Here is a 12,673-nt window from a genome sequence, read left to right as displayed (position 1 = left end):
CGATATCGCTGGAAATGAAGTGTCCCCAACTAAGCGACAAGGAACCAAAACTCCATCGGTGACAGAATGGTGAAAAAAACCTTGGGAGAAACCAGGCTCAGTCGGGGGGCCAGTTCTCCTCTGACCAGACCAACCAGCAGTTCAATTCCAACTGCAGCAAATTCAGATTGTGTAAAGGGCTTATTTGGTTCCTGTGGTCTTGTCCCGATGGCTGTCTAGGTGACGAGGTCCTCACTGGGGATCTGTCTCTGGGGCTCATCTAGTTGTCCTGATCTCCGCTGACGTTCAGGGCTGTAGAGGTCATCTCTAGGTGCTGATCCACCATCTGATCTGAATACGGACTGGATCGGGTAGCAACGGTGATCTCGGAATAAGAAAGAAACAGACTAATATTAGCGTATATGCCATTCTTCTTATGATGTAACAAGTACATCGGGTGTTATGGGAAGTGTTCCCGGTTCTGGTTGACCTAATTAATGCAGCCTAACAATCCTTTAACGGATTTGAATATTAGAAGCGTATTAGTGTATTATGTGTAAACCAGGTTAAAGAGATGGGTCTTTAATCTAGATTTAAACTGACAGTGTGTTTTCCTCCCAAACAGTGTTAGGTAGATTGTTCCAGAGTTTTGGCGCTAAATAGGAAAAGGATCTGCCGCCCGCAGTTGATTTTGATATTCTAGGTATTATCAAATGGCCAGAGTTTTGAGAACGCAGTGGACGTGGAGGACTATAATGCGATAAGAGCTCTCTCAAGTACTGAGGAGCTAAACCATTCAGGGCTTTATAAGTAATTAACAAGATTTTAAAATCTATACGATGTTTAATAGGGAGCCAGTGCAATGTTGACAGAACTGGGCTAATGTGGTCATACTTCCTGGTTCTAGTAAGAACTCTAGCTGCTGCATTTTGGACTATCTGGAGTTTGTTTATTAAGCGTGCAGAACAACCACCCAATAAAGCATTATAATAATTTAACCTTGAGGTCATAAATGCATGAATTAACATTTCTCAATTTAGATATATTTTTAAGATGAAAAAATGCAGTTTTACAAATGCTAGAAACGTGGCTCTCAAAGGAAAGATTGCTATCAAATAGCACACCTAGGTTCCTAACTGATGACGACGAATTTACAGAGCAGCCATCAAGTGTTAGACAGTGTTCGAAGTTATTATATGTGGGGGTTTTAGGACCGATAATTAACACCTCTGTTTTTTCCGAATTTAGCAGTAAGAAATAACTCGTCAGCCAGTTTTTTATATCGATTATGCATTCCGTTAGTTTCTCAATTTGGTGTGTTTCACCAGGGTGCGAAGAAATATAGATCTGAGTATCATCAGCATAACAGTGAAAGCTAACACCGTGTTTCCTGATGATATTTCCTAAGGGTAACATGTAAAGCGTGAAAAGTAACGGCCATAGTACTGAGCCTTGAGGTACTCCATATTGCACTTGTGATCGATATGATACCTCTTCATGCACTGCTACAAATTGATGGTGGTCAGAAAAGTACGATTTGAACCATGCTAATGCACTTCTACAAATGCCAAAAAAGTTTCTAGTCTATTCAAAAGAATGTTGTGGTCGATAGTGTCGAACACAGCGCTAAGATCCAGTAGCACTAATAGAGAGATACAACCATGATCAGATGATAAGAGCAGGTCAGTAACTCTAATGAGAGCAGTCTCAGTGTTATGAAACGGTGTAAATCCTGACTGGAAATCCTCACAGATACCATTTTTCTCTAAGAAGTAATATAATTGTGAGGATACTTCTTTTTCTAGTATCTTTGACAGAAAAGGGAGATTCGAGATCGGTCTGTAATTAACTAGATCTTTGGGGTCAAGTTGTGGTTTTTTAACGAGAGGCTTAATAACAGCCAATTTGAAGGTTTTGGGAACATATCCTAATGACAATGACGAATCAATAATAGACAAAAGAGGATCTATGACTTCTGGAAGCACCTCTTTTAGTAGTTTAGATGTGTAACCCACCGAATCAGGGAGGGATAATAACTAGCCACAAACTGTGGTGAAAGCTTTAGCGCTTGTACAAGCAGTTTTATTACAATTCACAAAGACCAATCTTAACATAAAAGAATGAATATCTAAAACACTAAAACCGACCTCATAAAAAACACAAAAGAAAAATGAAACATTAACAACAAACCACAGGGCTCCAACCGGGCACGACTATAAGTGTGAAAGTGTACAACCATTAATTGAAATTCAAACCCCAATACAGCACAGCAATCACAGCACTCAAGAGAAAATACAAGTCACCAGGAACCACAGAAGAACCCACCACCTCACCAGTGCCAGTCACACCCATGGAGGAGACCCTGCAGCTGCCATGGAATCAGGGCGGAAGACAACTAAAGAAAAGACGACAATCACAATAATATTAATACACCGTATACAAAAAGGTATATATATATACAGGTGCTGGTCATATAATTAGAATATCATCAAAAAGTTGATTTATTTCACTAATTCCATTCAAAAAGTGAAACTTGTATATTATATTCATTCATTATACACAGACTGATATATTTCAAATGTTTATTTCTTTTAATTTTGATGATTAGAGCTTACAGATCATGAAAGTCAAAAATCAGTATCTCAAAATATTAGAAAATTTACATTTGAGTTTGAATAAAAGACCATCCCTACAGTATAAATTCTGGGTATCTCTTGTTCTTTGAAACCACAATAATGGGGAAGACTGCTGACTTGGCAATGATCCAGAAGACAAACATTGACATCCTCCACAAAGAGGGTAAGTCACAGAAGGTCATTACTGAAAGGTGTGGCTGTTTACAGAGTGCTGTATCAAAGCATATTAAATGCAAAGTTGACTGGAAGGAAGAATTTGGGTAGGAAAAGGTGCACAAGCAACAGGGATGACCGCAAGCTTGAGAATACAGTCAAGCAAAGCTGATTCAAACACTTGGGAGAGCTTCACAAGGAGAGAACTGAAGCTGGAGTCAGTGCATCAAGAGTCACCACGCTCAGACGTCTTCAGGAAAAGGGTTACCAAGCCACTTCTGAACCAGAGACAACGTCAGAAGCGTCTTAACTGGGCTGTGGAGAAAAAGAACTGGACTGTTGCTCAGTGGTCCAAAGTCCTCTTTTCAGATGAAAGTAAATTTTACATTTCATTTGGAAATCAAGGTCCCAGAGTCTGAAGGAAGAGTGGAGAGGCACAGAATCCATGTTGCTTGAAGTCCAGTGTGAAGTTTCCAGAGTCAGTGATGATTTGGGCTGCCATGTCATCTGCTGGTGTTGGTCCACTGTGTTTTCTGAAGTCCACAGTCAACGCAACCATCTACCAGGAAATTTTAGAGCACTTCATGCTTCTGTTGACAAGCTTTATGGAGATGCTGATTTCATTTTCTAGCAGGACTTGGCACCTGCCCACACTGCCAAAGGTACCAAAAGCTGGTTCAATGACCATAGTGTTACTGTGCTTGATTGGCCAGCAAACTCGCCTGACCTGAACCCCACAGAGAATCTATGGGGTATTGTCAAGAGGAAGATGAGAGACACCAGAACCAACAATGCAGATGAGCTGAAGGCCGCTATCAGAGCAACCTGGGCTCTCATAACACCTGAGCAGTGCCACAGACTGATCGACTCCATGCCACGCCGCATTGCTGCAGTAATTCAGGCAAAAGGAGCCCCAACTAAGTATTGAGTACTGTACATGCTCATACTTTTCATTTTTATACTTTTCAGTTGGCCAAGATTTCTAAAAATCCTTTCTTTGTATTGGTCAAGTAATATTCTAATATTTTGAGATACTGATTTTTGACTTTCATGAGCTGTAAGCTCTAATCATCAAAATTAAAAGAAATAAACATTTGAAATATATCAGTCTGTGTGTAATGAATGAATATAATATACAAGTTTCACTTTTTGAATGGAAGTAGTGAAATAAATCAACTTTTTGATGATATTCTAATTACAGTGAGGAAAATAAGTATTTGAACACCCTGCTATTTTGCAAGTTCTCCCACTTAGAAATCATGGAGGGGTCTGAAATTGTCATCGTAGGTGCATGTCCACTGTGAGAGACATAATCTAAAAAAAATCCAGAAATCACAATGTATGATTTTTAACTATTTATTTGTATGATACAGCTGCAAATAAGTATTTGAACACCTGAGAAAATCAATGTTAATATTTGGTACAGTAGCCTTTGTTTGCAATTACAGAGGTCAAACGTTTCCTGTAATTTCAGACCCCTCCATGATTTCTAAGTGGGAGAACTTGCAAAACAGCAGGGTGTTCAAATACTTATTTTCCTCACTGTATATGACCAGCACCTGTATATATAACAATAGTCCTGCTAGTCCTTTAAAATAACTGGATCTAAGAAAGAGGAATTAAAAACCAACGGGTGGCTCTCCTTTAATTGACCTCTGAACAATTCATTCACACATCAATTCTGTGGACTGTGTCGCTAAGCTAATCACCTGTAATACAAGCGGGGTTCTGATATTAGCGCACGCTTGTTTGTAGCATCAATAAATGAATGAGACCCAGAACGCTATGCTACTGTCTATTTATAGCATGTATAGACATAAACCTCACGCTACCCCACGGATTTATGGGAAATGTAGTCCCGAATTCATACTTCTCCCCGTTAGGGTCTAACATACAGGTGCATCTCAATAAATTAGAATGTCGAGGAAAAGTTAATTTATTTCAGTAATTCAACTCAAATTGTGAAAATCGTGTATTGAATAAATTCAATGCACACAGACTGAAGTAGTTTAAGTCCTTGGCTCTTTTAATTAAACATTTTGTCGACCGGGGGATGATTATACTGCTGGAAAAAGAAAGTCATACAGGCTTGGAAGGACACGAGAGTAAGTAAATAATAACAGAATTTTGCTTTTTGTGTGTGCCTTTTAGAATAGGGCCAGAGCCCATGCTACAAACGGATGACACCTGATGTTGGCGGCATTTTGACAACTTAACATTCCCGTATTTAACTTACTATTTTAATATTTTGACTTAGTATAATAGACTTTATTTACAGTTTATACACTTTCAAATAGTTCGTGTTCAATGTAATGATACTGTATTGATCTTCAGTGGAAATGTGACAGTGCTTGCTCTCTCTCATCGTTTCACGTGATTGGATGTTCGCTGGAAACGTCACACTTTCACAAAGCGAGGAGGAACATCACAGGATCGAAAAAACACGAGTTTACAGAGAACATTTGTATGGAGCCTAACACAATTGCTGAACCAGATTGAAATCTATTTGAATTTCTCATCTCGAAAGCAACTCTAAACACTCTACGCATGTTTGATTGTTTTGTATGTTTTGCTTGTGTTACCATAGCAACTCGGCTTCTTTTGCGTTCTTTTGCGTTCACTGCTTATTTCTAGTTTATGTGAGGTAACGTGAGTAACCCGCTTGTATATCGATGCCCAAAATACCAACGTCAGCTCTCTTTGTCAAGAATACTTGTTTTTGTTTTGCAGGAATGATGGCCAGCGGATCAAAATATAAGGAGCCCAGAGTCAATCACTACAGAACAGAGACACAACAATTAATACAAAGTGTGTGTGTGTGTGTGTGTGTGTGTGATAATGCATGCCTGCACTTATGCATCTTTTCTTTAAGTTTATCTTTTCTATGGCTCCACATGTGGGTTTGTTTTGTTTCTTTGCAGCGATGATGCAGGAGTCTCGTCTAACAGACTTTCAGCAGAGGCAGATCAATAATCAGCTGAAAAGTGAGTTCAAGTGACAGATTTGATAATATTCTACAACTGTCATGACAGCTGAGTTCATATTTTATGTCTAACACACTATTTTCTGTTTGAGCAGATGGCGGCGCTCTTCCACTAACATTTAATCTCACCCCGTTTGAGCCCAGTGTTCAGTCAGAGCCCAGAGTCACTAAAGTGACCGCTCTGATTGGTCATCAGCAGAGACGCAGCTCAGAAAGATGCCGTGCTGGAGATAATTACAAACGAGAACAGTTCAAGCCTAGAGCAATACGTAAGTGCAAAAAAACGGTGAATATTGATAAATGGGAAATGTTATTTTTAATTCAGATTATGACATAATAGCTTTGTTTTAAGCTTAAAATATCTTAAAAAAATAAGTAATTAGAGTTTCTGGGAAAAAGATCTTTAAAAGCTCTCCTTTGATCAAACCCCACGTTTCTTTGAGACAACAAAATAATTTACAACACATTGGCCTGGTTTCACAGACAGGGCTTAGACTAAACCAATATTAGGCCATAGTTCAATTAGGACATTTAAGTAATTTTTATAAACGCACTTATAAAAAAACATTTCTGGTGTGTATCTTGAGACAAAACAAAGGCACTGATATATTTTAAGATCAGTCAGTGCAAGTTTCTTTCAGTTGAAACAGCTCAGACTTGCATTTTAGTCTAGGATTAGGCTGTGAAATAGTGATATAGTGTCAAAGTGGGAAGAAGTTAGATGGAGACCTGTTCTTAAATGTAGCTGATTTAGTTTTTGTTTGCAACAAGCTTAAATAATTACTATATTAACTTAAATCAGCATACATTAACACATTTAAGTAGTTAAATCTCCTTAAAATATCCTTTAAGATTTAAAAAAAATTGTAGTGTAGTATGTTTTTGTTTTTTGAGAGGTTGTCATTTTTCATACTATTGCTTTTCCTGTCTGTGGTTAGCTCACACACAGCATCTAAATGTGAGATCATTAACATACAAACCTAGCAATGTAACAAAATACTTCCCAAAGATAAATTTAGTAATAATGACTTAACCATTTAAGGAAACTTGTATAAACTACTTTATCCATTTTCACCCCTATATAAGAACTATATAGAAAACAACAAAGTCTTTTTGTATTGAGTATATTAAAAATGTATCCATGGTCATCATCAGTGTGAGCTATCAAGTGTGCCTTGTCTGTAAACATACAGGTGCATCTCAATAAATTAGAATGTTGTGGAAAAGTTAATTTATTATAACTCAAATTGTTAAACTCCTGTATTAAATAAATTCAATGCACACAGACTGAAGAAGTTTAAGCCTTTGGTTCTTTTAATTGTGATGATTTTGGCTCACATTTAACAAAAACCCACCAATTCACTCAACTCAACAAATTAGAATACTTCATAAGACCAATAAAAAAAAAAAACATTTTTAGTGAGTTGTTGGCCTTCTGGAAAGTATATTCATTTACTGTATATGTACTCAATACTTGGTAGGGGCTCCTTTTGCTTTAATTACTGCCTCAATTCAGTGTGGCATGGAGGTGATCAGTTTGTGGCACTGCTGAGGTGGTATGGAAGCCCAGGTTTCTTTGACAGTGGCCTTCAGCTCATCTGCATTTTTTGGTCTCTTGTTTCTCATTTTCCTCTTGACAATACCCCATAGATTCTCTATGGGATTCAGGTCTGGTGAGTTTGCTGGCCAATCAAGCACACCAACACCATGGTCATTTAACCAACTTTTGGTGCTTTTGGCAGTGTGGGCAGGTGCCAAATCCTGCTGGAAAATGAAATCAGCATCTTTAAAAAGCTGGTCAGCAGAAGGAAGCATGAAGTGCTCCAAAAATTCTTGGTAAACGGGTGCAGTGACTTTGGTTTTCAAAAAACACAATGGACCAATGCTGTTCGATAGCAATCTGTCATTTGAAAGCCATGTTTCTAGCATCTGTAAAACTGCATTTTTTCATCTCAAAAGCATATATAAATTGCGACCAATGCTCTCAACGTCAAATGCAGAAATGTTAATTCATGCGTTTATGACCTCAAGGTTAGACTATTGTAATGCTTTATTGGGTGGTTGTTCTGCACGCTTGATCAACAAACTACAGTTAGTCCAAAATGCAGCAGCTAGAGTCCTTACTAGAACCAGGAAATATGACCATATTAGCCCGGTTCTGTCAACACTGCACTGGCTCCCTATCAAGCATCGGATAGATTTTAAAATCTTGTTAATTACTTATAAAGCCCTGAATGGTTTAGCTCCTCAGTACTTGAGCAAGCTCTTATCGCATTATAGTCCTCCACGTCCGCTGCGTTCTCAAAACTCTGGCCATTTGATAATACCTAGAATATCAAAATCAACTGCGGGCGGCAGATCCTTTTCCTATTTAGCACCCAAACTCTGGAACAATCTACCTAACACTGTTCGGGAGGCAGACACACTCTGTCAGTTTAAATCTAGATTAAAGACCCATCTCTTTAGCCTGGCTTACACATAACACACTAATACGCTTCTATTATTCAAATCCGTTAAAGTTGTTAGGCTGCATTAATTAGATCAACGGAACCGGGAACACTCCCCATAACACACGATGTACTCGTTACATCGTAAGTTGAATGGCATCTACACTAATATTTGTCTGTTTCTTTCCTAGTCTGTTTCTCAGTCCGTATCCGATCAGATGGTGGATCAGCACCAAGAGATGATGTCTACAGCCCTGATCGTCAGCGGAGACCAGGACACCCAGATGACCCCAGAGATATATCCCCAGATATATCAACCAAAAATAACAAAATAACTAAAATATAATAAAATACCTAACTACATAATACTACTATTGTTAGAAATTGCAACAAAATTAAAATAGAAATATAAACTTTTGAACTGCGGGTTTCGTCTGGTCAGAGGAGAACTGGCCCCGACTGAGTCTGGTTTCTCCCAAGGTTTTTCTCCATTCTGTCACAGAGGAGTTTTGGTTCCTTGCGCTGTCGCCTCTGTCTTGCTCAGTTGGGGACACTTAATTTCTAGCGATTATCGCCGATTTGATTGCACAGATACTATTTAAACTAAACTGAGCTAGACAATGACATCTCTGAATTCAATAATGAAATGCCTTTAACTGAAAATTGAGTGTTTAATCTTATCATTATACATTACTGACACTCTATCCTCCAATTTGATACTGTTAAGTGCTTTGACACAATCTGTATTGTAAAAGCGCTATATAAATAAAGGTGACTTGACTTGACTTGACCAACACCAGCAGATGACATTGCACCCCAAATCATCACAGACTGTGGAAACTTAACACTGGACTTCAAGCAACTTGGGCTATGAGCTTCTCCACCCTTCCTCCAGACTCTAGGACCTTGGTTTCCAAATGAAATACAAAACTTGCTCTCATCTGAAAAGAGGACTTTGGACCACTGGGCAACAGTCCAGTTCTTCTTCTCCTTAGCCCAGATAAGACGCCTCTGATGTCTGTGGTTCAGGAGTGGCTTAACAAGAGGAATACGACAACTGTAGCCAAATTCCTTGACACGTCTGTGTGTGGTGGCTCTTGATGCCTTGACCCCAGCTTCAGTCCATTCCTTGTGAAGTTCACTCAAATTCTTGAATCGATTTTGCTGGGTTTTTGTTAAATGTGAGCCAAAATCATCACAATTAAAAGAACCAAATACTTAAACTACTTCAGTCTGTGTGCATTGAATTAATTTAATACACGAGTTTCAGTTTGAGTTGAATTACTGAAATAAATGAACTTTTCCACGACATTCTAATTTATTGAGATGCACCTGTATATAGGCTTACATGCATTTTTCTTACATCTCTGCTGATTTGTCTCTCTTTCTAGGCGATCTAGAGAAAGAGAAGAGACAGCTACAACATCTTTTTTCAACTGGTCAAAAGGATGTTGGGCCAACTCACTCCCAAAGAGACTCCACAGAGAGAAGAGAGCAACAGATCGATCGATTCCAAGAGGGTGAGACAGGCAGTATATAAAAGTTGTTGTTCTTTCAAATCCATCTCATCTAAGTGACCTGAATGTATATTTTATTTATAGTGATTGAATATTGAAATAATTTTGTAAGTAATGTTCTATTTTTAAATTTCCTTTCCTTTTTGTGGTGGCCACAGATTTATGTGCTTTCAGTTTATTATAACTTAGAGGGGCATGGGGAGAGTCATGTTTACAAAGACATTTTAATGGGAGCTCAGTATCAGCATCTCATGGTAACATGGAAACTATAAGTGTGTAATTTCTTACCAACAGTTCTGGATGAGATTGAGGAGAGGAGGCAGTTTTTAGAGGACATGGTGGCATTGGGAAAAGGTCACCAATACCAACACCTCATCAACACAGAGATTTCCCAGGTGAAGATACAAACACATAAGCTGACAAATAGAAGCCTGTACTATCATGCAACATCACCAACCTTCATCAGTTGTTACATGCACCTGCAGTTTCAGTTCAAAAACCTGAGACATTAGCAAGTTATTCATTAATGTTTTATGGTACCACACTTAAATGTCCACATTTTTATTGCGTCTTTATATTCTTGTGTGGTCATTAGCTGTTTCTAATGCCGGGAACACACTGCCTGATTTTCAAGCCATAGGATCGCTGATCTTCTCACACAACATGACTGTCTGGAATACCATCTTGTTGCTGTTGTGTTCACAATGGATTAGATCGTGTTTTTGATAATTCACACTACACCAGGGGTGGGCAACGTCGGTCCTGGAGTGCTGATGTCCTGCAGAGTTTAGCTCCAACCCTGAAAAAAATCTCACCTGCCTGTAGCCCTAGTAATTCTGAAGACCTTGATTAGTTTGATTAGGGTTGGAGCTAAATTCTACAGGACAGCGGCACTCCAGGACCGACATTGCCTACCCCTGCACTACACGATTGTCACTCACATGAACGAACACTGATTTGCCTCAGATTTCAAGCATTTGCCTGCGATTTCCAGATAACTGTCGGCGAGTAAATACCGGGGCTAAAACCATGCAGTCTGTACCCGGCTTTAGTCTTAAATCAAAACTGCTGCTAACTGTCTGATATTTTCTAACAGAAAATCCATGAACTTGAAGAGATTGACAGGAAACGGAGTGAAGAACTAAGCACACTCAAGCTAAATGGAAAAAAGGAACAAAGCAAAGAGAGGGATAGAGAAGGTGAAAATATGAGTTAAGACATCTATGAGTATTAAAGTATACTTTCAAAAAAGGTCAAACTTCAGAGGGTTTTCTTTTAAGTAGTTTTATTTTTAATGTCCTCAATCCTAAAAGCACAGACTGTTTTAGAGAAAACAGAAAGCCTGTGGAGTTGATCAGGCACACATACACTCTGACAGAACAAGCACAATACTGAAATATGATAAATACATTTAAACACCCAAATACTTGGAGAAGACACACAAACTGAAACATCAACAAAATAGTCAAAGACACTCAACAGCCAATGCTAGGACATATGCATAAATTAAACAGATTAAAGGCACTCCTTCAGAAATACACTCCTGCTTGGGTTTACAGAAATTAAGGCTCAACACACAACATGTGACATTCTACAATGAAAATAAAGCATTTTATAACATAATATTGCATTATCTTCTTTCAGGGTCACCAAAGTGTGAGGAACATCTATTATTGCTTAACATTAAAAACCTTACAGTTAACATTTTGTGTGTGTGTTGAGTTATAGTTTATATATATATATATATATTTTTTTTGTCCTTTTATTAAAGGGGTTTAGACTTGTTAACTCTTATTTTAATATTCATCTGTCATCGATTCTTCAGGCTGAACAGCTGTCTGGTCTATCTGTTAATTTACAAGTTTGATGGTTTCTTACACACTTAGATAGGTTAACCAAAATTTGACACTCAGCTTTTGCTAGTATGATGTTATGCTATGAATTAATACCCTGTCAGTAAACAAAAAACATTTCTCATCATAGGGTTATAACAATATAATTTAACAATATTTTCGAAGTTTATTTTTTATATGAATAAATCTACTAAATATTAATAATATATGTGTCATTATCATTTCTGGCATGTTACATTTGCCAATAATTTTTTTTAACCCTTAACTGACGCAGTGTGTAGTTTTTTTTTTATTACTTATATGTTGGAAGATGTATCCAGTGGCCATATTCCACAATGCCAAGATTCATTGGGCTCGAATTGTGGTTCAGGGAGCATGAGGAGTCATTTTCAAACATGAACTGGCCACCAGACTTTACAGGGTGGGTTGACTTTCCCATTGTCATGATCTCTGCCAAAAATGAATGCAAAAAATGTTGGAATGTTGCATAAGGTTGTTGAAACAATGTGTATATTAAAATGTCCAGGGTAGGGTTGCACCAGCTGTTCATGTTATTCATGAGTTCTTGCTTAAACTGGAACATAAAGTCCACACTCTCTTTGTAATTTGGTTCTGAAAGCAGAAGCTATTCAATTGTAAAATATCTAAAAACAAAAATCAGTTTACATTAAATTATTCAACATCAGCTTTTAAATTCATGAGCAGAAGTGGGATTTTCAGTTTATCCTTTTTTTTTTTTTTGCCGTTGTTTTTTTACTTTATTACTATAGGACAGTGTAGAAGTGACAGTGTAGGAAGCGCAATGGCACTATATGTTGGCGCGCTGCCCACAAGGCTATCTGTGCCGATTTCAGTTTATCATCTTAAGGTTGATTCCAACTTCTTTTGCCTCATGTAACTTATGCTAAAATTATGTTTCTAAGACTATTCTGTAAATAACATTGTAAGTAACACTGTAAATGACAAAATAAGGAGCAATAAATAAATACTGATGCAATGCTGTTAATTTTTTTGGCACAGAGCGATGCACACAGGTGTGCTGTTTAGATCTGGTTTAGTGCTGGAGAGCTGCAAGTCAGTTATTCACATAACATTTTCTTTTTTA

The 12,673-nt window shown here is 37.9% G+C and overlaps 1 protein-coding gene across 3 annotated transcripts; it reads left to right on the top strand.

The window, feature by feature from the left end:
- The first annotated feature begins 5,117 nt into the window (after positions 1-5,117).
- c06h22orf23 (chromosome 06 C22orf23 homolog) lies at positions 5,118-10,962 on the top strand. Of its 3 annotated transcripts, none has more exons than XM_058780104.1 (7): positions 5,118-5,232; positions 5,499-5,576; positions 5,690-5,752; positions 5,847-6,020; positions 9,590-9,718; positions 10,010-10,110; positions 10,812-10,962. In XM_058780104.1, exons 2-7 carry the CDS (start codon positions 5,501-5,503, stop codon positions 10,929-10,931), a joined length of 663 nt encoding a protein of 220 aa, XP_058636087.1. In that variant the 5' UTR covers positions 5,118-5,232; positions 5,499-5,500; the 3' UTR covers positions 10,932-10,962. The 3 variants fall into 3 exon arrangements, with proteins under 3 accessions (XP_058636087.1, XP_058636086.1, XP_058636084.1); XM_058780103.1 differs by having other exon boundaries at positions 5,159-5,417; XM_058780101.1 differs by having other exon boundaries at positions 5,160-5,412.
- The last annotated feature ends 1,711 nt before the right edge of the window (positions 10,963-12,673 follow it).

The sequence above is a fragment of the Onychostoma macrolepis genome, chromosome 06 (genome assembly GCF_012432095.1).
Source record: "Onychostoma macrolepis isolate SWU-2019 chromosome 06, ASM1243209v1, whole genome shotgun sequence".
In the NCBI taxonomy this organism is placed as follows: domain Eukaryota; kingdom Metazoa; phylum Chordata; class Actinopteri; order Cypriniformes; family Cyprinidae; genus Onychostoma; species Onychostoma macrolepis.
Note: the sequence above shows the minus strand (reverse complement) of the source record. Positions and strands in the feature narration are given on the sequence as shown.